At 39.8% G+C, this 25,555-nt stretch overlaps 1 protein-coding gene across 1 annotated transcript in view; it reads left to right on the forward strand.

Moving 5' to 3' along the window:
• Positions 1-2,120: 2,120 nt before the first annotated feature.
• Positions 2,121-25,555, forward strand: part of LOC128743397 (hemicentin-1) — a 34,125-nt gene continuing 10,690 nt past the window's right edge. The window contains exons 1-3 of the mRNA XM_053839962.1: positions 2,121-2,218; positions 24,362-24,730; positions 24,810-24,941. Coding sequence (XP_053695937.1) covers positions 2,152-2,218; positions 24,362-24,730; positions 24,810-24,941 — 568 coding nt within the window. The 5' untranslated portion in view covers positions 2,121-2,151. The remainder of the gene's footprint in view (positions 2,219-24,361; positions 24,731-24,809; positions 24,942-25,555) is intronic.

Raw genomic sequence — 25,555 nt, forward strand, 5'->3', positions numbered from 1 at the left:
GTCCTGTTTTTTAATTCCTCTTTCTATTTTCTTTGTGCGCATCACTACTGGTGTGAGACAGACTCAACAAGACATTGTGTTGATACAATGTGCAATCAATTTCCACATTCACCGAGTCTGGCTCTATCCGACTTCTACCAGCTGGCAGATCCGAAAAAAGCTTCAAAGTCTGTTTTTTTCTTTGAAGTTTTTCTCCGAATGTACTTCCGGTGCTCAAGTCAGTGTTGTCGATTTAGAGGCCAAGGACAAATCGTTATGCAAGAAATAAAGATGTTATTTTCCTTTGTTTTTCATTGCATAAGACCTAAGATCTGTGTCAACCTTACTTCTTATCCTAGCGTATTGCTCAAAATTGGACTATAAAGCTCTGGGAAAATTAAGAAAATTTTAAAAACTAAGGCAGATCCGCAGATGCACAGTTTGCATTGTCCAGTATCGTACCCGGAACACGATACGTGAAAAAAACTTACTTCCGCATTCACTGTTGTTAGTTTGGTCCAATCATGTAAGTTTTTTAGCATTTTTATCAGGTACTCACGGGGTTATCCTCGAAGAAAAGAAGAAATTGGCAAAGTTTTGGGATTCGTTCGCTTCTTTTGGCGAACCATTAACAGATACTACGTCTCAGCAGCGTCAACATCACGGATGTATCGGAAAAAGAAAAACTTTGTTAATAGCGAAACGACAGAATAGGTGGAATAGGTACAACGAGCAGAATGGACGGACGATGAACGCGCGCGGCTAACGAATTCATGTCGAGCACCGGGCAGTAGGTGCCGTGAGGACGGGGGGGGGGGGGGGGAGAAGTTTTTCCCGTGTATGAATTTTCAGCATTCTTCAACGGTACCTAGTGCAGTGCAGGTGAACTTTGAGATTTCTTTTTTCTCCTCTGGATCTGGTGCTGCTGTTGTGAACTTCAATGGATTTCAAACGGTTCCAACGGCGGCCAGCTATCGTTTAACAAGTTCAGAAAGAATAAGTTGCTTCTTTCTACAAGATGTAAGAATTGTTGAAACTTTCTTTCTTCGTGTTTCTTTGTAGGATTATGAGCATAATGATCAGCAATCTTTTGGGATGTTTTTCCAACTTATCAAAAAGTTCTCCGCGTATAACTAGATTTCTCGAAAATGTTGTATTAATCTTATTATAGTTAAAACTTACTAGTTCTCGATATAAGTTGTTGTGTAAAACTTCTAAAATAAAAGACTGTAGAAGAAACCCATTTGAAAAGCTCAACCACCGCACAAAGAAAAACCCGTTCATTACTGGGCATGGGGAAAACTCACCACTGCAGTTCGTTCTTTCACGTGGTGAGTTCCACCACTGTCAGGCGTGGGGAAAACGGTCGGTTGGGAAATCGGTTCACTCGATGCTTGCAAGCACTCACCGGTGAGTGACGTGTACCATCATGCAGCCAGTGCGTACGATCATGGTACGTTCCGAGCGTTCCGAGCGTGCACCCATCATCAGTCTCGGTTGGCAGTTCGGACGGGTCGGTTTTGTTGATAAGCGGAAAAAGGTGATTCCCCACACCACATCATAGTGGCCTGTGAAAACCGAGGGACGCCACTTTGACCAGCGGCGGGCGATTGCTTTGATTGATGGCGAAGGGCGAGCAGTGATTAATTTATGACTGCGCGTATGTTTGGCTGATTTTAATGCAGCTGGAAGGGTGATTTTGGTTTTAAGTCGGAAAAGGATTAAGTGACGGTTGAACTCGTACGTAATTGCACATTTTTTGGTGAATATTACCACGAAAAGCAGCCTTGTCAGTGCTATCGTAATCCAATTTGGTGGTTTGTGGCCGGCTTAAGCCGCAACAGGAAACAAAAGCCAGTGTAACAGCTCATAACAAGTTATGCAGTGAGCTCCAACATGGTATTTATTTAAATTACGACGTTACAAGTGCAAGAGCGAAGCGCAGAATGCAAAAATGCATTTGCTCAACATGCAGAAATAGTAGCAGCGTAGTGAAAAGCCTAAAAGTGTTTCCGCTGTCGCGAAGTGAAAAGTCTCGGCAGCCAGAAGAAGGCTGCAAAATATTGTCCGCAAAAATAAAGTAATTAGTGCTTGCTGCCACCACTTACGTCGGTTACCTTTTCGCCGGAACGATCCGACCGTAGACGCTGTCCAACGCTGAAGGATTAAAGGATGGCAAACTTAAGGATTACCGTCGCCCGGATGCATTTTGGATTAAATTTCATTTTTCTCATTATCGGTGAGTTTCTTTCCTTTTTTTTTCGAAAACACACTGTTCAACCATGCTTGCAATGGCGAGCAACGACCGAACCATTTTGCGATAGACTAATTGGATTTGCATAGTGGAAAACAAGGAAAATTTATAACTGGCGAACGGTTCACACACGAAAAAAATGGAACAAACAAAACAAAACGAAGCAGGAATTCCGTCTCCGTCTCAAGGTCGCCCGAGCGGAAACGCGATGCAAGCGGAAAATTTTATTTTAAATATGAACAAAGCATAGTAAAACGACAAAATTAAGAGTGTAGTCACGAATAAGCGGGGTTTTCTCCAACTCCCGGATCCGGAGAGTGCAGCAGTGCAGTGTCGCCGGTACGCCGTCCGTCCCGGGCCGTCCCAGCCCGGCTCGGCCATGCGTTTTAAGTGTCGACGGCTCTCTTCATTGCGATGCTGTCGCGTACCATCGCCTCGCATTGCATACCTACCGTTGTTTTTCGTTCTTCACAGCATGCTTCGGTGCCGACTGGAGACAAAACAAATGAAAAATGAAAGCAATGAATAATTATACCGAACGCGAAGCCAACTTTGTTTCGCACTTGTGTGGCTTTGTTTGTATGTACCTGCCGTTTTTCTTCATTCTCGGCTTCGGGGAGGAAAAGAGATGGAAGAATGCACTTAGACCATCGCGCTTGATTGATGGTGGTACCGCGACGTGCCAGACCGGAAGCCAACTGTCTAATTATGATACAGTACCCAGCAGTTATTGGCTTTTGTGACAAGAGGAAATGAGGAAAACCGGCAAGAAAACCACGGCCCAGCGGATAAAATCAATGCTTGCCATTGATATCGTTTTCCACAAATGAAAACATGCCTAATTATAGTTGCGGGATTGGTCTTACCCACTATATCCATAGTGTCCACCGTTTTACGAAAGATCAGCCTAGATTTTGTGTATTTTATTTAAATTTTGAAAAGATATTGATTTTTTTGGTGCATCCAAATTCTTTGTGGTACATCTTTTAAACATAAAAAATCAGATTAAAATATAATATTTCAAATAAATTAGTAAAAGAGCTTAAAATGGAGTTCCCACGGGTTCCTTGAAACGGAAATTATTTGCTAAATTGGACACAAATCCCTCCGAGAGAAGAAAATCGCAAGCGATAGAATATGGAAGGATTAAGGTTTTGGATAGTTTGAATTTTATCATGAAGCTGCAATTCATGGCGATTTAATTCATTTTACCATGCATTTAATAGGTATTTTTCCCATTTTTAATTGCTCTGGATGGTAAATCTTAGACTACTAGGTGGTACAATCCAAAAAATATGTTTCACGCCGTTCAGTTTCAATATACGTTTTTGACTATGGTGACACGTATTTCTAGTAACGAATATAGTGTTAGTTTTGGTTATATTCAGAGATAGCCTGTTGGTAGCGCACCACTCTTTAACACTAGTAGGATCAAAATTCACTTTCGCCGCCACGGCGCGAGAAGACGTGAACTCACAAATTAACTGAATACATTGAAAATAATACAGGTCCTAATATAGTCCCATGAGGCACGTCCGTTGTTATCCGGATATTTCCGGAATATGTACCGTCATTAAATACTTCGTGCAGAGTATGTTGTGAGAGTAAAATCAATACAACTGTCTTGCCGCCATCTAAAGCAATAGTAATACCATCTAGAACCTTAAACATATCAATCTTTCAACTGTGTTTGGTCTGATAACCTGATTGGAATAGAGATAAAGGGTAACGAACATGGTCGCTGACTGGGACCTTGCTTATAATCGATCAGTGATACTCCGGACCCTTTGGAGATGAAGTTATGACCTTTCAGATTAGGGGCCCCATTTTTCAATAATCTCATGACAGCGAATGCAGTGTCGGTTGACGTTGGCTTCGCCGGCCAGCATGTAGGTATTTTGTTTTAGACGTATGTATTTTTAACCTAACTTCTCTGTTTCGCGCTCTAATCTGTGCAGCCACCGCTACAGACGTTCTTCCCACAATATCCATGTCATTAGCAAATGAATAGATTTGATCGGATGAAGATTGTGTCTGCGTTTTGACATGAAGCTGAATATGTTTACAGCCCTGCCTATCATTCATCGTTGCCCTTATTAGTTTGATCAGCTTTATGGAAAAGCCGTTCTCGTGATTTTCCATAGCTTTATATGCTCAATGGTATCATACGCAGCTTTAAAATCAATGGAAAAATTGTGCGTGTTAACTCTGTATTCACGAACTTTTTGGAGCTCATCATCCTTCAACGAAGCCGTCTTGATAAATTTCTACAAATCTGCTCACTATTGGTGATAGTCGTCGAAAAATGATCGCACCGAACGAACTACAACCCAACGCCTTTGTATGGAACACAAAATACAAGAAATAAATTGTATAAAAAGGGTAGTTTGTAGTTAGCATTGACAACGGTGATCGCACGGTTATTCTCACAGTCTAGTTTATTGCTTTTCTTATAAATTGGGTCAATAATAACATCTTTTCACGCCCCCGGTATCCAAAAGTGTAGATAAGTGACTAGCTCTCGGGCCTCTTGACCAGCTACACTTCAATGCCATCCTTCCCAAGTGATTTATTGTTCTTCAGCTGCTCAATGGTCCCCCATAACTGTACCTATCTCTGGGATTGACACCTTTTCCACGTTAAAAGGTGTCCAACGAAGTTGTTTCTACTTCCAGCTTTTGGTTGTCTCACGATCGACGTTCAAGATACTGGCGTACTCATTCTGAATCTGACACATTTCGGCTTACGGCCCAGAGCTATTGCGAGATGCGTTAAGTTTCTGAAAGAACTCTTTAGGCTTAGTGACCAAAATAATACTTCGAGATTCCAAACAGTTCAATGTAAGATTGTAGAATTCTTGGCATTCGGGTTGCATTCAGAATTACTAAGCAGAAAAACAACATTCTACAATCCAATTTCTAGACATTCAAACTATATCACAAGCGATTCATGTTACCTTGAATCTGGTACTCAAATTATACTACCAATCGTCAGTTGGATCGCACATATCGTTCACCATTTCTGAACGGATGAAGCGCCAAATTCCAATTCAGTGGGTAATATTTACTGTGTTGCAAATATTCTGCAAGTAAAAGCAAAGCCTAGGTGCTACATTCCGTTATCGAAACTTGACCTTCTGTTTTTGTACGACAGACTGGGCCAACTGGGAGGCTGCAAGTAATGGACTACTTACCACCGACGACATGAAATATCGGAAACTGATCGTCAAAAGTGATAATTTCATATATGAACTTTGAGTATGGAGAGGCACAACATAATATTCGTTTCTGTCTAGTTTTGCATAGCCAGTTAAATAGTCGCAGGTTTTAATGCACAGACTCCATTAAACATAACGTTTACAATCTGCCGGTACAGCCGGTTTCGCTGACGCGTACGTTTTCCGTGTGCGGTGTCGACTATTGTGGACCATTCTAGATAAAATCTGCCGTTCGAAAGCGCGATCCTACCAAAGTATACGTGGCCATCTTCATCTGTTTTTCAACTAAAACAGTCCCCATCGAGCTAGTCAGTGACCTAACAACCGCTGCATTCCTAGCTGTACGTCTTCTTATCGCCCGCCAGGGAAAGATTGTCGAGCTCCAAAGTCGAAGCCGCCGATCGTGGATAGGTTTTCAACGTTCAAACAATGCATTCATCCAGAAGTTCATTCCGCCTAGAGCTCCACATTTCGGAGGGCACTGGGAAGCAACAGTCAAACCGGTGAAATATCGTCTCCTGAAGGTAGCTGGCAAGCAATATAAATCTGACTTATGAGGATTTGCTGATCTTATTGGGGCAAGCCCGATACGAAAGGACGTACTGACACCTGGTCACCAAGAAAAACTTTTGAAATATTCAAGCTTATGTACCAGCTACTACCATCCATGACCGTAAAACGTACACTCCTCAAAACAGAACAAAAGACGTAAATGATATTACCCCTTGAAAAAGACACCAAATTTCTCTGAAGACTGCCCTGCCAAATATTAATAGTTAGAATTGAATCCAGTCGACACAATACACCTTATTGATAGCAAACCTACGTCGCTTGTTTTCTTACTTGTTCGGTAGACGACATTGACATTGTGTGTGTGTGTGGTCAAGATCTTGTTTAGAAAAGGAAATTTCGGTGATCAGTTTTCTTGGGATTAGCGAAGCGCTAGCGAAGAAACTCCTTCGAAGTGCAGTACCACGACGTCTATCGTCATTAGTGGGCTATAAGAATATATCCAGTGGAACAAACCATTACCACCGCAATCTAGTTAGGGGTTATTTCTAATTTCCGTCGTAGTAAGTAAAGTCACTCTAATAATTCATCATTTATTGGATGGATTTAATGAATAAACCAAAAGTTATTGTGCTGATTTGAGTCAAACACACGTACCTTCCGATGCGTGCACTTTGAATTCACTAAAAAGCGATTATTAAAGCATTTTATTGAAATAACGCAACTGACTTTATTTCTTAAATTCATCGTACCGTTTTAAAATCCATCCATCAAAATCGTCTTTATCGTCTGAACTAAAAATTACAACAATATTTACGAAATTAGCGCGTATGTATCTGTGTAGGCCGGCATGACAAATGCTATTCTGCTGACCATGCAAGTTTTCCTGGCTGCAGAATAACGACAATGCGTTGCGTAGGTTATTTTCATTTTATGAATGACGGAAAATGAAACGATTAATGTGAATGTCGTCAGAGTCCAGTTGATTTTTTTCTGATTTCAGTACTTGTTGCCACTATCGTTTTGTTGAGAATAGAGTTGCTAGTAGTAAGTAATAATCTGTTATGAACAATTATGAAACGTAGAATCGCGTATCTATTTTGGCTGTTGAACTAGATCCGACAGTACTTCTATCACCTAAAATGTTGTTTACGGCGAAATTTATTATCAGTAAATTTGATGTTATCGACACTCTACGACTTTTAATTTAATAGCGAAAATAATTAGTCAATTGCATGCTCAAATGTTTACGTTGGCATCACTCCATGTAAACGTCCGTTCCCTTGGCAACGTGCAACAACGACGGTCGCGGATTCGGAATTGCAATCGAAACGAAGTAAAGTTTTTCCTATCAATTCGAGTGAACAATTTGAGCAAAATGATTATAATATCTCTCTAAATAACAGTTCGGTTGGTAGATTAAAGTTTTTGTGCCTCAGGTTAAGTTTCGCGAGTGAGTTGACGGCTAAAACGGCTGAAAAAATTAATGAAAAATCGGCGGCGAAAAAGTAATAGAACTTATAGAATGCAATGTTTAGTGCTTCGAGTTGCAAGATTTTATTACGGCTAGCAGGTTTGTTGAACTGATTTTATATTTTTGTGATGGTTTCCCGAGTCTATGGGAGCATGTTGGTACAATGAAGAAGGGAAGGGACGGGTAATATTTGGTGCCATGCTGACTTCCATAAATAGAGTCTGACGACTTTGTCGTTAAAGGCCAAACAGAATGCTGCGACAACGCGTCCGTCAGCGTTATTCTGACAGTTTTCCCATGGGTTTACTGTCAAATTGACATTGACGGATGCATTAACGTTTGGGCCTTTAGGCGACATTTTCTTCTTCGTCGCACAAAAAAACGTAGGATGTTTGGCTGGTAGGAATTCTTTAATGGAAAAAAGCATTCAGCCCTCTAACGGGTAGGACCAGAGCTCCAGAGCCACATACAAAATTTGTATTGAATTGATAATATGAGAAATATGTTCAGAACAGATTTCCTGACATGTTGATACTAATATCACAACATTCTGACCATGCGTTCAAAAGTTATCATTTTTCAAAAACAAGAATTCCGAACAAATCCGAAAAAAATTATGGTGCGAATATTCCTTTTTTTACATTTGAAGAAAAAGGACATCTAGAACAAAATGTTCGATCTCAAATTTTTTATATGAGTAATTTACTTAATTTTACTTAAAGATTAATTTAATGCTTTTTTCAATTTTGTGATATATTTGAACTGAAAAAATATTTGGGTTGAGCGTTAGGCATGAAAAACTGAAAAGAGAAATTGGACTATTTCGTACCTAGTGGTCCTCCAGATCAATATTTTCCTGTGAAAATCAACACTCGAGCTTCTTTTGAGTGTACTTTCATTTGCTCGATCGCATCGTTTTTACGATGTTGCCCGTTAAAGGTTTAACTAGATCTCACCTCACTTTGATTGATCGCGTATTGAAGTTTTTGGAGTGTCTTAGTAGAATACGAAACCTGGAAATTAAATAAAAAGAAAACTTATCCAATTTAATTCTACTATGTATATTTTATTCTTGACAGATACGTATTTCGCCTTCGACTTGCAGGCTTCCTCAGTGTCTGTGTCACGTATGATAGGCAACAAGCTAAAATATTAGGAAATAACTAATTTTGCATTGTGTGTCATAAAAAACGCTTTTATTTTTAATAATTTGTGTTGGATAGGACGGGAATAGGCAATTACGACGAAGCAGCAATATACCGTCATCCGGGGCGAGATTGTGCCAAAAAAGTATATATTTTTGTTCTTTAGCTCAGTATACACACAATTTAGGAACTAAGTTGATTTCGAAGCTGTCAATATATACTAAATTGTTCAATTAACAACTACCGTAGAGATGGTCTAGTTACAATGAAACCTAATTTTACTGGAAGTGCATCAACTTTGGCACAATCTCACCCCTTCTAGGGGGTGACATTGTGTCAAAAACATAAAGTTAGGCTAAAAACCTAAACAGTGAACATTAGCATGTTTATAAACAATACACATAAAGATCAGTATAAAGTAGTTCATGTGTGGCCGTCCATGAACTAAGTGGACTATTAGGGGCAGGGGGCCGGCCAAAAACAACGCATCATACAAAAAATATGAACGAAAATAACCCGGAGTGGTCTGAAATAACTAAAAATGAGTTCGAAGTCAATGGAGAGCCTTTATATCGCCAGTAGCATTTCTAGGGTTAACAAGGGGGAGATATATGAAAGGGTGTATCCTAAGGAAGCATACCTATTTGATTATTTAACAAAAGTAACCATTACTTCGTTCAAGAACCCGCGGCCGCAGAACATGTGGCCTATACTACCCCCCTCCCCCCTCCTTAAAACTGGCAGTTTATACACGGTATAATATATTCGTCTTATATTAGAGTGTTTATTCAAAGTATCTGAAATTTCCAGAGAAAAAGTAAAAATTAATTTAAATTATTTAGCAGACCTATGATGCAGTTTGCTCCAAAATGGATGATGCTATCTAATCTGTCAAAATATTGTGCTCAATAGTAAAGAATGTGAGTGTGCTGGTGTATACTGACGTATTTTTGTTGTGTATGTGAAATCCACAAATTGGATCGATCATTATGGCTTGGCACAATCTCACCCCCGTGAAGCTCGAAAAGTACAAAGTTTCGAAAAATATTATTTTCGTAATCAAAACTTATCCAACACATAATAACCTTTCGAAACATTGTAAATGATTAGTTTATATACCTTCAAGATAGCAAGTTGATGCGATTTCTTGTTTGGGTTGGTTTATGCGGGACATTGTTTACAAGCATTATTTCCGCGTATTTTTGATCGCGAACTTTGAAACCTTGCTTAGGCTAAATAGTTTGCTAATATTATCTGTGTTCCATTCTAAGTTATGAATAAATATGTTATGTTCATCATCATTTTGAATTTAAGTCACCAGTTTCTACAGATATAATAAATTTTCACAAATAAACATTTTTGGTTTTTGGCCCAATCTCACCCCCGTGGCCCAATGTCACCCCGGATGGCGGTACCCTAAATTCAAATATTTTATAAACACGACACTACCTAATTTGTTTTGTTCCTCAATCTTCTTGAAGCGTTATAAGAAAGAAATATTCGGTCACTTAGGAATTTTATTTCTTTTATTCGCCATTGTTTCGGAAGAATGGTCCAAATTGTGTCGCTCAAAAATTAATATTTCAAGCGACGCTTGCAAATGCCCCACAATCATGCGAGACATTTACATTTACCTTCTTAGATTCCCACGCGAAATTTATTGGCGAGTTATTTTCTGCGTGTCCCACATATGTTTGCAATTTAGCAATTTGGACCATCAGCTTTCAGTTATTATTTCCCTACTGCACCTCTCCTTGCTTAACAAGCATATTTTCAATGTATTTGGTATGTACAGGATAATTATTATTAAAATATGAATTTGCGTAGGACTCATAAAATTGCTGCAAGGCACAATATACTTAGCAATTGGTGATGAAATTCGAATTTTTCGCTCAGTTATACAACTATTCAATTTTGAGGTTCAAAACTTCGATTCTTTTATTGAGAGCCCAGGCATTGCAAAGGGAAACACAATCAACAGCCAGGTGGCTCCATTTTCATCGGAAACGATGGAGGCGCCTTGTTTTTTGACAATTGTGTACAATTTGACAATTGTGTGTGTTTTTTTGAATGATGAAGTCTACAAAAGCTGGAAAATAATGTAACAGAAAATTCTAAGTGCTTTTCTAGCTATAAAGAAAGTTTTTAAACAGCCTTTTGATAACTTTCAAAAACGAATCAACTGATCGGTACTTAGGAGCATCCATTGTGCAACTTTCCCAGAGTCATTAGTTTTTGTCTGACCAAAATGACGTCATTTACGACCAAAATGCCTACTACTGTGGACGCTCCGCTGCTTCCCATTCACAGGATGGGAATGGTGTTAGTAGGGGAGGGCTTAAGGATTTATTTTTAGGGATGGTAGTCTTTCAAAAGCGCGCGCGGTTAGGAATCCTTCGTATTTGTTCGTGATCAATTCGAATAGAAGTCAGCAAAAATACAGCACGTTTCAGGCCCGAAAACTGTTGTAGTAAGTGGTACTTGAATTCATCGATACGTTTAATTGTTCAGTTAGCAAAATTATTCACAACGAAAAAGAAAAAAAACAATTATTTATTTATATGAAACCTAAAAACGATAGTCTTAACAGGTGAATCGTGAAAAATTGACATTAAATAAATGTTCGTTTAGTTAAGTAAACCACAGCAAAACCTTTCGCTGTCGAAAGTGGACATTCTATTTTTATTTGACAGACTTTCTGTTAGAGTAGGTACATGAAGGTTGGGATCAACTTAAAATCAAAGATGTTTGCAATGAACGAGACACGAAAGCAAGCGATGCTGAACTGCTACAGGAAAAATGATTCAGTATCTAAATAGAAAGTTGTTATGAGCCGAAACGTGGGTATACTATAATAGTTTGTAGATGGTTGGATAGGAAAATATTCGTACGACTTAGTAGCTGCCGGTCTGCCTCGTTTACTCTTGTACTCAGATGAATCGAGGAATGCAGAATGTTACAGTAGCTGGACTTGTTCACTGACTGGCGTATAACAAATAATTATACATAAGTGTGGAGAAATGTGGCGTCATCTGCTTTTATCGCACTAAATATTTAATAGAATTTGGTGATGAAATTTGTGGAGTCAACCTGGAGGATCGGGTACTTTGCTTATCCCACTAAGGAGGTATGCCACGATGACAAATATATCTTCCATACCAAGTTTTCGAAGAAGGTCTTTGTGTGCAAAGACGATGATCCTTGTGTGCATGTAAAGTGCCAGCCGGAAGTTGTCGCCTTCATCAAAAAGTATTACACGAAGGAGGTTGTGAACTTATGGCCGAAACAGGCCTCGGCTCGTTATGCCCAGCAGATGGATATATTTCACAAGGTTGATAAGTCGAATCGTCTTAGGGATATTTTACAAATCGCTGGTGAATTTAATCGCTCTGGATTACGGATCGTATGGTAATCTGTTTGATTGGATTTGATTGGACTGGCGTCCAACGCCAGTGATTTGAATGTTCTCATTTGAATCCCTCCCGTGTGAATAAGACTAGACTTGGCGGTACAGCTTCTGGGTGAGAACCTACCAGGACATGGCCTGGTGTTAAATCGGTGTCAAACGTCTTGAATTTGAACTCATTTCATTTTCTGCGATCGTCATTTAGAGCGATCGTTGAGTTCGAACTTGGCAGATTAAACTGCAGTCTCCCACAGTCCTCCAAAATTTTAACTCAATCAAATAATTTCTGTGTAACAATTTTACTTCTGTTTTATTTCATATTTGAAAACACAATCACTGCAAATTTGATTATATGAGCTGACTTTCTTCATTCTTTCTTCATTTTGACATAAATTTTCTTCAAGTGAATTTTCCAATCTTGACGACATCAGCTTAATGCAGAAAAGAAAAAAACCCAACTGTATGTCTGCAAAAAAAAATGCTAGCACTAACAGGGCAGCATCCATTTGCACTGAATCGTATCGAAACAAAAGCCAAATTCCAATTCCGTTTCCTTTTTCTATCAAAAATTTCATCATGGTTCGTCGGGTTCATTGCGAACGCCCGGTTCCTTGCAGCTAGAGCGACTTTCATCTGCGACAAAACCACTCCGCCGCCACCAATTTGTGGAATCCGGGTCGAGTGAGGTCGAGTGGTGTGTGGTGACTGGTTTTGGGAAGAACGACATGATAGTTTCCCTGGGACTTTGTATGAAATAATGTTTGAGCTCATGTTGTGATACTGTAGCTTTAGCGTTGTAGCGAACGCGCGTTGGTGGCCATTTGGAGCATAAGTTTCACAAATTTCATTATACCCTCGATGATGAACGGGACTTTGAGCTTTTAGTCAATATTTATTTGATCCTTCTACGGCTAGCAGCAGCGGGAGAATCATTAACAATTCAACGTAGTTCGTTGGAATGACTTTCTCTTGGCTTGTGGAATGATTTGAAACATTTCAATTTAAAATTAATCCCATCAACTTCTCCGCCTCACGGGTACTACTTATTCATAACCACTAGGCGTTACGGTTGTGCAGTTTCTCGAGTGGATCTCTAGCCATCTCTCGTCTCGTCCTATCATCGGCCGACGACGAGACGATCGGAGAAGAAAGCAAAAGTTCTTTAATTATGCATGCTCTATTACGCCCTCGACGATAGATTGCGCGTATAATTCGATCGAGAGGCTCGAACGAAGCGCAGAGAACCGATTTTTTCCCATTGCTAGGTAAGAGTCATTACTCTGCGAAAGGAAGTAAAATATGGTTATGAAGTGGGTTATTGAAAAAGATGGAGAAGTAAGATAATACTGTTAGGAGAATCATCAGTAATTTCGCTAGCTATTAGTTAGAATTTTAAATTATAACTGAGAATTTGACCCCCATTTTTGGGGGTAAATTTTCTCAGTAAATGTAAGGATTTATTTTATAAATTTTATAATTGTCATATTAACCAACTGCTGCACTTCAACTGCATTTAATTGTTTAAATTTAAACTAAATCTCGTAATTGGCTTGATTAAATACTGAATTATCTCGTCATTTTATTCCAAGTGGAAAGAGCTGGCAACTCGTTAGAAACAGCCTTCGGCTAATTAAAACTTTCGTTGCGTTTCACAAGTTCTTAACTTCATTTTCGAATTGTACCGCAAACAAAAGCAATGCAACAGTTAAATTTTCCCATTCGGGGGAAAGTGCCGTCTTCTGCAGAAGCAGCGAAAATTCCATTTCGCTCGCACCATACCATTATCTTTCAGAAAGTTACCATTAACAACGAAAGTTCCATTTTGGTCTCAATTTCATTTTCTTCCCCTAACCCCCACTTCGTGGCACCGGCAGGACGCAGCCAATTTTAGCAGCACTCAGCATCGCGATAATGTCATGTGGTTGAAGCTTTCGGTAAACTCGTAGTAAGAAAAAAAGCAATGCTGACTAGATGGTTTCATTCCTAGGCTGAGCACTTTCCCATAGCTTTGCTTCCACGTGGATCAAACGAGTCGCAAAGTTCTATGTTCTAAGCTCTGAACGTCCCAGCCAACTTCACTAAGGCTTTACTAACAGCGCCCAGCCTAAAACAAGTTACATACAAGTCAGTTTTCCGATGCATGACCATGCCCCCCCATAAATCAATTGCTCTTCCGTGTGCCATTAGTTTTTACAAGCTCGAGTTCATTCGAGATAAAAGAATCGCAAATTTACAGCATTTTTATGGCATCTCTGAGGTTAGGAAATTGCCGGAATTGTAGCTAGTAGCTACCGCTGCTAGCTCGAGCGTAGTTTCCAAAGTTTACAGCTTTTACGGTGTCAGAGTCTGACTGGCTGGCTATGCACCGTCTCGAACCACACAGGCTTGCGGTAGAAATGCTCGTTTTGTGCCGTGCCTATGATCCTGTACCTCAACCTAACCCAACGGTTAGTCGCGTCGTAGATGCTTTTGGAGGTCCATGTGCCCGGGGGGTGCGTGGTAGCGGAAGAAAATTCATGACCCGTTTTCTTTGTAGTTACCCTTTGTATTCGGTGATTTTATATTACCTTTTTCGTGACTGCCATACTAAAAACTGATGAGGAGTGGTTGTCTACACGCTAAATGTGCGTCAACTGATTAGTGGACTGAAATAATCGAAGGTATGTTGAAATAACCTGTTTATGGGAAGAATGACGCATAAAACACTGATAGTGGACCAACTCAGAGACTCAATAGAAACTTTTAGCACCAAAACAACTTGGAACTTGAGTAGTTGAGTTTAGACAGTTTTCGGTTTTGAGTATTTTCATCCAAGGTTTGCCTTCAGCCAATTTGTGGCTGAAAATATGTAAGAGTGTGAGTAAGAAAATCGTACCAGCAATTAAAAGCTTAAATATTGGCTGCCTCCGATCTACTAAACCTGAGTTAATTAAAGCGCAGAAAATTTATGGAATACATAGTAGGGGCCCCCGCACTGCTGCAGTACCTTTTCACGTCTTGAATACTTTAAGCAATGCTTTTGCTAGTGTCTGATGGTTGTACGGGCTCCAAAATAGGTACAATTGGAAGGAATGGGATTTGAATAAATTATTTGAGGTGAAGGTCTTGAGAGATCGCATTATTGTTTGCTCTTCAATGAAGGTATTCTTATCAACTGTTGATATCAACGCGACTGGCCGACAAACACTTTTGTTGAATAGTAGCTTACTCAGCTGCTATATGGCTGATATTAGTGGTGATTACTCCATTTGATAAGCTTTTGTGCAATAAAAATGTTTGTTGGAAAGGCAGTGCAAAACAATCGACATTCCCTTGAAGGAGATCGCCGACGAAACACGCCTTAGCAACATTGCACCTTCCTTCCAGTGGTTGGAAATTATTGAGCTGACAACAGCTTTTGTAGTTCGGTAGATTACACGGGTCACGCCAGCGGAGCTGTCGCAAAGCAAACCTAACAAATTTCAGACGAATTGTATTTAGGAAAGAGGAAACCAATCAATGGTCGAGTATTCCAGCATAGAACGAACCAGCAGGCAATATACAGATGCTAGGCGACATATTTCCTTGTAGTTACTAGACAAGTTCCGGAAATACAACTTGTAGACACATCATCTGTCGGTGGGTTTTAAGGCGGCGTACGATGCGGTCAAACGAAATGAGCTGTGGCTGACAATGCTAGAACTTGGTTTGTAATGGTTCTAGATACGCTGGAATACGTGGAAATGAATGGGATATCATTACGAATTGAATGGTTGCTGGCAGAAGTCTATATGGTGTTGGTATCGGGGATATCAGGTAGGAAAGGAATTCATATATCTTGGTACGCTCGTGACATGTGACAACGATGTAAGTCGCGAAGTGAAAAGACGAATTGCAGCCATGAAATGGGCTTTCAATGGATTACGTAGCGAGCTGCAGTCCCGTTGTTTGCTAATTCGCAAATAACTGGCGCACTACAGAACACTAATCTTCCCAGTGGCCCTTTACGGATATGAATCATGGATGCTAAAGGAAGCTGATTTACGGATAGTTAGGGTTTTTGAGCGTAAAATTCTGCGATCTATACTTGGTGACAAAATGGAAAATGGAGTGTGTCGTAGATGCACGAACCACAAAGCTGTATCAAGTGTACAAATATGCTGATATAGTGAAAGTTGTACGGTGGGTGAGGCACATGGCCAGAATGCTCGAAGGAAGAGTAACCTATTTTCAGCAGACTTCCAGGAAGAGGCCGTATACTTCGCAGCAGGCTACGCACCCGATGGATGTGCGCTGTCGAGGACGATGCACGTTCAGCTGTTATTCGAGAGGATTGGGGAACGGTAGCCCAGGACTGTTAGTACTGAAAGACCATTGTTAATTCGGCGCAGGGTCGATAACGGACTGCCGGCATTAAAGTGAGTTCTTGAAGCTTTTAGCAAAACGGAACCGAAATCCTAGTTGCGAGGAAACCCGGAAAACAACAAAAGAAATGTGGGCCTTGTTACATGTTAGGTTTACGATCGAAGGAAATGATCGTACCCATGGACACATTTAGTGACATCTTGCTAATTCGGCGCCATTTGTCAAAGGTTTCCTGATACTGCTGCAGGAGGTGACCGTTAGTTTCACCGTATTATACGTTTTCAAGTCGTCCGCATATGATAATCTCAAGGATCATGGTCCCGTCATTCTTGTACAGCAGAAACAGGAACGTTTCCAAATGACTGCCATGAGGAACGCCGGAGGTAACCACGAAAGGCGAAAAAGCGTATTTATTAGTTTTCACAGACATAGTTCTTCCAGTGAGGTAGGAGCGAAGCCAAATCACGCATAAATTTTGTGAATTTCTGGTAAATCAATTGATATTCTATCTCCCTTGTAACGTTAACAAGTACATCCACACAAGGACTAACACTCTCTTTTCTAAGAATATTAAATGTAAGAAAGTTAAATTCAATTTCTATTATCAGCCATGTTTGCGAAACGAAAAAATAAAAACAGCAATATTAAAATAGCTTAACAGCACAACCAGCATCTCCGTTTTGAGCTCCACTGTAAAAATTTCAATTTGACGTGGTAAAACTTTTTACTCATCAAACTCTACAAAAGACCCCATGAGAAAACACTGCTTGGTCAACGATTTACTTTTCATTTGTCCTTTTGATAACTTTTGTCTTCGTGATATTTCGTCTTTTTATATCAATTATTCAGAAACAATTACTAAAAATGTAATTTTTACTCCCCATTGGTAATGAATTGAATGAACCCATACATATAAAAGAGAATGTATGTCTGTCTATTTGTTTGTTCTCTACTGAATCGACCGTAAAAAACTTATATAAAGCTTTCTGGTTACGGAGAGTTGGGGAAGGCCGTTTTTAGCTTTACTGAGTGGAATAAGCGAAAATTTGTATATTAAAGTTTTTGGGTATGGATAGCCTTGCCCAGTGGCACAGTTAATTCTCCTATTTGCTCAGAAAATTCTAACCTTTCTGACCTTTACCCTGAAATTTTCCATCAGAAACTGCATTTAAAGGTGTTGAGAACGATTAGGGCAAACACAGGGCTGTCGGATTATGATATACAGCTTGGGTTCTATTCATAAATATTTTTATTGCAGAATAACAACACATTAAGCTTGTATGCTTTGAATATTCCAACGGATTTTGCTTTGGATGCTGTTCGCATTGACAGTCTGCTCAATTTTAAGCCTGATGTTCAATTTAAAATTGTTTCGCAGTGATCAATGTTCTTAACTTAATCATTCATAAAGCAAATTATTGTTCTCAGTGTTCGTTACTGGTGCTGAGGTATTCAGGTCCCGAGTATTTTATTGCAAAGGATCAGCATCGCTTGCTTTCATGTCTCGTTCATTGCAAAAGTTTTGACAAAATCATTTTTTCGAAACCGTGGCAATTAAGCTTAAAACTGCTTAATTCAAGACAGCAGTTTTGAATAGTACTATGTATCGGAATTTGCAACAATATTTGACCCTGAGCCGAATGCAGGATATTGGTAATGAAACGGGAAATTCACGGGGCTGTAAAGATTTTAATATAACGGTTCGTAAACGATCGCTTTGATATCCTTATCTTAAATATTAAATGAAATCAAAATGATCCAGTGCGCAGGGACTGTGCGGAAGCTAACTTCATTTATCGTGATAAATCGTAAACCTCATCTAACAAGACGGATGCAATGTTTTCTGTCCAAACAGTGGATTCGCGTGGGACTAGTTTATGTTTTACTTACAGAAATATTTGTCCAAAGCATAATATTCATCGAATCGAATTCAGGCCCAAATACGACGCACGCGGGCAGTCTATCTAAGCTAAGCTAAGCTAATCAGTCTAGACTTACTTTTAGAAAGGGTTCAATTTGTTATCTCTTTTTTTGATAAAAATATAACTCGAAAACTACAGGACCTGCAAAAAATATAACTCGAAAACTATAGAACCTATAAAAAATTTTCGTATCCTTACTCAACAATAGGTAGCGTGAGGTTCCCGAATTCCGAAAAAAAATTTCAGCAAAATCGGTTCACTAGATTCTGAAATACACGTACCGCCAGCTAAAGAAACATGGTTTCGGGGATAACGCATTCAAAATTTCGAACAGCAATGGACTTCCCTTGAGGTGACTCCACAATACAACGTTTTCCACAAGTTTTCAACGAGACTTGATATCAAAAAATCCTTTTGGCACAACATTCCTGAAGGTATAAGCGTCTCGAAAATGCAAAACTTTGAAATACGATTTTTCCGACTTTCCAGAGTAGGGTCCCCCCTTAACGTGCGAGATGGCTCAACCAGGTCTGAAACAACTTTTTTTATGTTTAAATAAATATTACTAATATTATAAATATATGAGTTGTTTATATCCTCTCATAAACAGAAGTTCTAGACTTTGTCTGAAAAATAAACTATTGATTTACAAACAAATTTTTAGACCGGCAATGTTATAAGCCGTTCCGATTCGGTCAAGTTGTTGTATTACAAGGAAGAAGAATTTTGAGAGGATTCAGAATAAGATTTTGAAGCGTTCTCTTTGGTTTAGTACACTAGAATTACATAGACTAACTGGTGTTGAAACCCTAGAAACTATGTCAAACAAAGTTATTTCAAATTTCCGACACAAATTGTTGCAATCCTCTATTGCGAAGATTAGATCTCTTTATAGATCATAAGTTAGCTAGGTTAGATTTTAGATTATATTTTTTCTTTTTTTCTTACATGTAGGTTTTAATCCCTTCTCAGGGTGTTGATTACCTGGAAAATCAAGAAAAACCTGGAAATGTCAGGGAAATTCGTTTCAACCTGGAAAAGTCAGGGAATGTCAGGGAATTTCATTTGTAGTCAGGGATTTTTGGCACGGGAGGAAAATATACCAGAAAAGCTATGGTTTCGCAAGGATAACATTCATTTCAAGCAGCAGGCACATTTTTATTCAATGCCTTCGCGTGTGCCTAAATGAAATGGAAGATGGCACGCTCTTTTTACTCACGTGCAATCAATCTGTTGTATACAAATTTCACAGAGTTTCGAAATTTAGAATTTCACGAATGTGCTACTGACCGGCTTTATAAAAAAACCACGTTTCTCAATAACGGTTGAACCGATTTGCTAGATTTTACTTTTACAGAAAAGAGCTCACTACCTAATTGATCATTATCAATATTCTCTGGATTCTTCGATATTGACATCATGGAAAGTGACATCAAAACTCCGTACTAGGTTGGTGGATGTTGACACGCAAAACGCATATATTTAGTCTGTGCAGGACTATTGTTGAAACGATAATTTTTATGTTTTTTTTTTTCTGCGGCCAATTTAGCAACATTCTTAAAACACTCTTCTATGCTTCGAGAATAAGTATTCATTGGGTCATGGGAGTTAACATTTAGAAAAAGCTCAACATGTAAAACAAGGAAATTTTACATCTAGATAATTCCAGACTTCCGGGCCGAAATTGGACTGTAACCGAAACGAGAACGAATCAAGCAAAATTAAAATTAGCCTTTGGAAATTCGCTACGACCCACTTGTGCCGGAACCCGGACTTTAATTTTTATTTTGATGTCGATCACTATTGAAAACCTATGGTTAATTCATTTTCGGAGGATAGCCCATTTCAACCTTAAAATCAGTCATATATTTGAAACTCGACTAGGAGCATAGATTCGATAGAATCACAAACCCGTAGTTACGTAGATCAAATAAAAACGGAAGGTCTAGATCCAAACAATAGAACGAAATGGCGTTGCTCAATTCATCGTCGCATAAAAAGATGATTATGAATTGAAAAGGAAAAATGAATTCATCTACCTATCTTCTATCTATTTATATAAGAGGCTTATGTCTGTACCGAAAACCAGGTCTCTGACACGCAGTCATAAGAGGCTTATCGGTAACTAAACTAAACACCCTGACGGGACATCATCCTTTCGTCACTGGTCGGCTGCTGGTCTGCTCGATTACTCAACTGGTTGACTAGACTGCTCGACTGGACTGGTCGATTAGATTGGTCGATTTGATTGCTCGGCTGTACTGCTTAACTGAACTGCTCGACTGAACTGTTCGATTCGACTGCTCAACTCAACTGCTTGAATGACCAGATCGACTTGACTGCTTGACTGAACAGCTCGATTTAACTGCTCGAGTGAACTACTCGACTTAACTACTCGATTCGACTTCTTGACATATTTGCTTGACTTACTACTCGACCCGGTTGCTCGATTTAATTGCACGATTGAACTGCTCGACTGGACTGTTCGATTCTACTGCTCGACTGGGCTGCTTGACTGGACAGCATGATTCATCTGCTCGACTAGACTGCTCGATTAGACTACTCGACTCAACTGTTCGATTCGATGCTCGATCCAACTGCTTGATTCCACTGCTCGACTGGAATACTCGACTCAATTGTTCGACTCGACTGCTCGAATGAACTGCTTGACTCAACTACTCGATTGGACTATTCGAATCGGCTGCTCGACTCAACTGCTCAACCCGATTGCTCGATTCAACTGCTCGACTAGACTACTCGGTTTGATTGCTCGACTCAACTGACAGCTTGATTTACCAGCTCGACTTAGCCACTCAACCCGACTGCTCGACTCAACTGCTTGTCTTAACTGTTTGATTCGACAGCTCGACTTAACTACTCGACTGGACTACTCGACTCAACTGCTCGACTTAGCTGAAGCTCGAGCAACCGGACTACTCGACTTAACTGCTCGACTGGACTACTCAACTCTACTGCTCAAATGAACTGCTCGACTCATCTTTTCGACTTTACCGCCTGACCGGCGGCTTGACCATTCGATTCGACTGCTCGGCTCAAGTGCTCGATTAGACTACTCGACTTAACTGCTCGATTAAACTGCTGGACTGGACCGATCGACTTAACTGGTCGACTTGACTGCTCGACTCGACCACTTCATTCAACTACTCGATTCGACTGCTAGACTCAACTGCTCGACCGGACTGCTTGACTGAACAGCTTGATTTAACTGCTCGACTAGACTGCTCGATTTGACTGCTCAACTTGACTGTTCGACTCGATTGCTCGACCCAACTGTTTGACTCGATTGCTTGTCGCGATAACATATGATCGGTGTTAAATCAGATCGGACCAAGTCGCAAAATTAAAAAAAATGAGTCAATGATAGCAAACGATCAAGAATTTTCTTAGCAACATTTTACTCTTATTAGACTACATAAATGTTGCAAACAGCCAGAGTTAGAAAGCAGCAAACGTTGAATGCGTTTTTTCGAAGTCAGAATTTTGACACCGACCATATGAATCGGTTTGCGGCAGACCAGGGATGGTTCGATCACTTTGACTCAATTTTGATTCATTTGACACTACCGTCTCAGCCGAGCAAAATTTGTCAATTTAATGTATGGGACATTTGTAGATAATAACTAGATCTACAATTTTGCTAAATAAAGTGTTGCTGTATCTTTTGTAGTTACGGCACTACAATGCTAGTACCTCTTTAGTAACTAAATGAACGTTCATTTAGTTACTAATGAGGTACTAGCATTGTAGCACCGTAACTATAAAAGATACAGCAACACTTTATTCAGCAAAATTGTAGATCTAGTTATTATCTACAAATGTCCCATACATCAATTTGTCAAGTTTTGCTCGGTTAGGACGCTACTGTCAAATGAATCAAAATTGAGTCAAAGTGATCGAACCATCCCTGCGGCAGACAATAGACGGTTCAGAGCCACTCACGCAAAAGAGCCATATTGTCCGCCTATAGAATCAGCACAGTGGAGATAATGTTTTTATTTAGTTAAGTGAAAACCAATATGACCATAAAAACTGTTTGTTCCAGTTTCCGGCGGTGACTCTTTTTTGTACAACATCTTAGAGCTATATTATGCAATATAAGAACTCAAAGAACTAATACAAAGATTAAACATCTTCACAAACACTAACCAATGGACATTTATATTTTCCGGATCGTAAGATTCGGGTTCAACTAGTTAAGAAATAGCAATCAAAGAATTAACAACCAATTTATTCTAATAAACACTTTGAAAAGAGAAATTAACGAGATATTTTACATCTAGATTTATTTGAAATACACCTGGAAAACCCTGGAAAACTCTGGAAAAGTCAGGGATAGTTACTCTTAAGTATTTTATGTAATCGAATATATGCCCCAATAAAAAAAAGATATGAGACTATATAATAGAAAAGTGCGATTGTAGTTTAATTGCCAAAACACTCGGGTACCAACCGAAAGCGTGTGGATTGGAGTCCCACCTGCTATTGAACGACGTAGTATATTTTTAGCCTTATATCAAAATTTCCCAGTTTCGTTCAGTTTATCGTTCTTCTCACCAAACACTCCTCCACTTTACAAGAAAGACCACAGAGAAGTCTGAGAAACGGGCGACGAGTAACCCAAGATCGAGTTGAATGGAACTTAAAACAGAACGAACCACCCGTACCCCGAAAATTCTTCTGTTCTCTAAACAACTGGCTGTTAAATTTCAAGCTTGAATGTGTAGAACAAATTTTCTTTTGATAAGAGGGGTCCCGTCGCTACATCCATAGAGATAAGAAATTGATCTCTCGTTTTGGACCAGTAAATTGACATCTATAAATTACTGTTCATAGGGTTATATATGGATAAACCAGCAACGATTGAGGCGTTGGAAGACAGGGACGGAGCATTAGATGTATGATTGTTAAAATCTTAGAAAAAGTGGTGCAAAATTAGATCTTTCATATCGACAATCTCAAGCGTAGTTACGGCATACATTTGCATGAAATTATTCTCATAAAGTAAGTGAATGTTATCAGTTTACCAAGACGAATGTTTGCAATTTTGGTTTAAGATTACCACTTGAAAAAAGTTGGATTTCCCATTCCTATTATCAAGTTGTTTTAATCCAAATTGCGATAGAAGTATGGGGGAAATTTATCATCTGTTGAGAGTAAGTCAGCAAACAAACAAGTGCTTTCTTAATTCCGGTGTAGTCGACTGAGAACGGTACCAACAGCTGCTGCTCCTGGCCGGATGACTGACTGTAACGAATGCGATAAACTGTGGCAAAAATAATGACAGGCTTTTGTTCTGTGCGATCCATTCTTCTGCAATAAACTGAAGCAGTTTATTGTCTGCAGATGATTTCTTCTAGTGTGCTCCAATTCCTCCTCTACCGGAGGGCAGAGATCCAAAAGACAGTAGTTGACTCCCTCGCAGGATAAGCATCAGTCACTTGGGTAGCTAAAGCGTCACCTGCATCCTTCATCTTTATTCACTATCATCGCCGAGAACAATAACCGTTCCTTTGAATCGAAAAGTGCTGAATTACGTAAGTGTCACACGCCTTGCGAATGGAAAGTCGCAAGAATAAAGGGATTCTACTCTCTCGCTTACTGTTGTTACTCGGGTCATTGTCCCTGTGTTGGTTTCTAAGGCGAAAGCTTTAGCCAGACAAGCAGTTGCGGCAACCACGACCTATTCTACGGGCTTTCGCTATACATTGGGCTTATCAAACGACTCTTTATTATCCTGATTTGCGTAAGCACTTTTGAAATGATACTGTTCAGAACGGAAGTGCCGAAGCAGATGTCTGATAAAAATCATACGTTGAAGTTTTTATTTCTCAAATCGAACATATCAATTGTTTAACGCAAATATTTGCCCCCAACTGACAAATAAATAAAAAATGATATTCAGTTTATCGCTCGGTGGAAATTTAATTGACGTAGGAGAAACAGAAACGTAATCCAACGAACGAACCAATAGCGTTATCCTCGCAAAAGTTTATCGGCACCAACGGAATCGTAAATAAAAACTTTTCGGGAAAATATTCATTGAGTTATCTGTTTCTTTTTTTTTCTCTGTTCCTGTTTGCTATTCGCAGTGTCCTCTATCTATGGCAATCACACCCCGGACAGCGGGAAACCGACCGATAGTGCGTCCGGTGCGCCTGTGGCACATCACTCTCCGCCGGCACTGTCGCTCATACCGGACGAGGAGATAGCCCACTTCGTGAACCAGTCGCGGATGGTGAGCTGCCGCTTCTCGAATGCGGACGTCAAGCTTAAGTGGCGCAATCCGAAAAACGCCGTCGTTACCGACACCAAAGGCCGGGTGCACATCGAGGAGCTAGGCGGGTCGCTGACGCTTATCTTCGAGTCGATTATCCGTGCCGATCAGGGCAACTGGACGTGCGAAGCGGACGATGGCAGTGGAACCGCACGGCGGAAGTCCTTCAAAATGATAGTTAACGGTAAGTGGCAAGGTTCAAAAGTTCGTCAGCTCCCGTGGGGGAGAGCGAAAATATTCATTGTCTTTTTTTTTCTCGACAGAGGCAATATCGTTTCGAGACACGAGAACCGTGCAAACGGCGGTGGAAGATAAGGACGCCACCATCCGGTGCGAAGTGCGAGGCCATCCGGAGCCGACGGTGTCCTGGTATTTCAACGGGCAGCCATTGTTTCGTGAGTAGTAGCAGTAGCTAAAATAAAAATCATTCAACAGGAGCAAGTCCCAATCTACCTACGATAGCTAGCAGGCAGTATGCACGATGCTTCAGGAATTTTCATACAAACGGGGTAGACTTTCGAATCAAAGTCTTAATGTATGTAACGAAACGAAAGTTGAAAAGCCTCTACATATTCAGGCAGCTGTAGAAAAAAAAATGTCGGAACTTGATTTCCCAACTGACAGGATAAAAACTCACATTCGCAAAGCACTCTCGTTATGAGTTGAGTGAAAATGTAGCTCGTGATGTGTTTTTTGCCTTACTTGCTCGAATTCTAGTCGGATTCAAATCGCAGGGAAAATCTGGCCCAATCCCGCTGGTAGGGTAATAAAGTCCTTTTTTGAAGTAAATTTAATTTTTCACTCAAAGTGAATACCGAAATTTTAAATAATAGCGTAATAATTTAGTTCCATTGTTCGAAAAAATTGAATTCGAAATTGATTTTATAACCTTTCACCGCATGCCAAAGGTAACCGAAATCCGGTAAAGGATAACTGCCGACGGAGTGTGCGGTGAGTTGAGTAATGAACGACAGACAAAATGCATTTGCAAACGCCAGCACGAGAGTGT

This window comes from Sabethes cyaneus, chromosome 3, assembly GCF_943734655.1.
Source record: "Sabethes cyaneus chromosome 3, idSabCyanKW18_F2, whole genome shotgun sequence".
NCBI classification, from domain to species: domain Eukaryota; kingdom Metazoa; phylum Arthropoda; class Insecta; order Diptera; family Culicidae; genus Sabethes; species Sabethes cyaneus.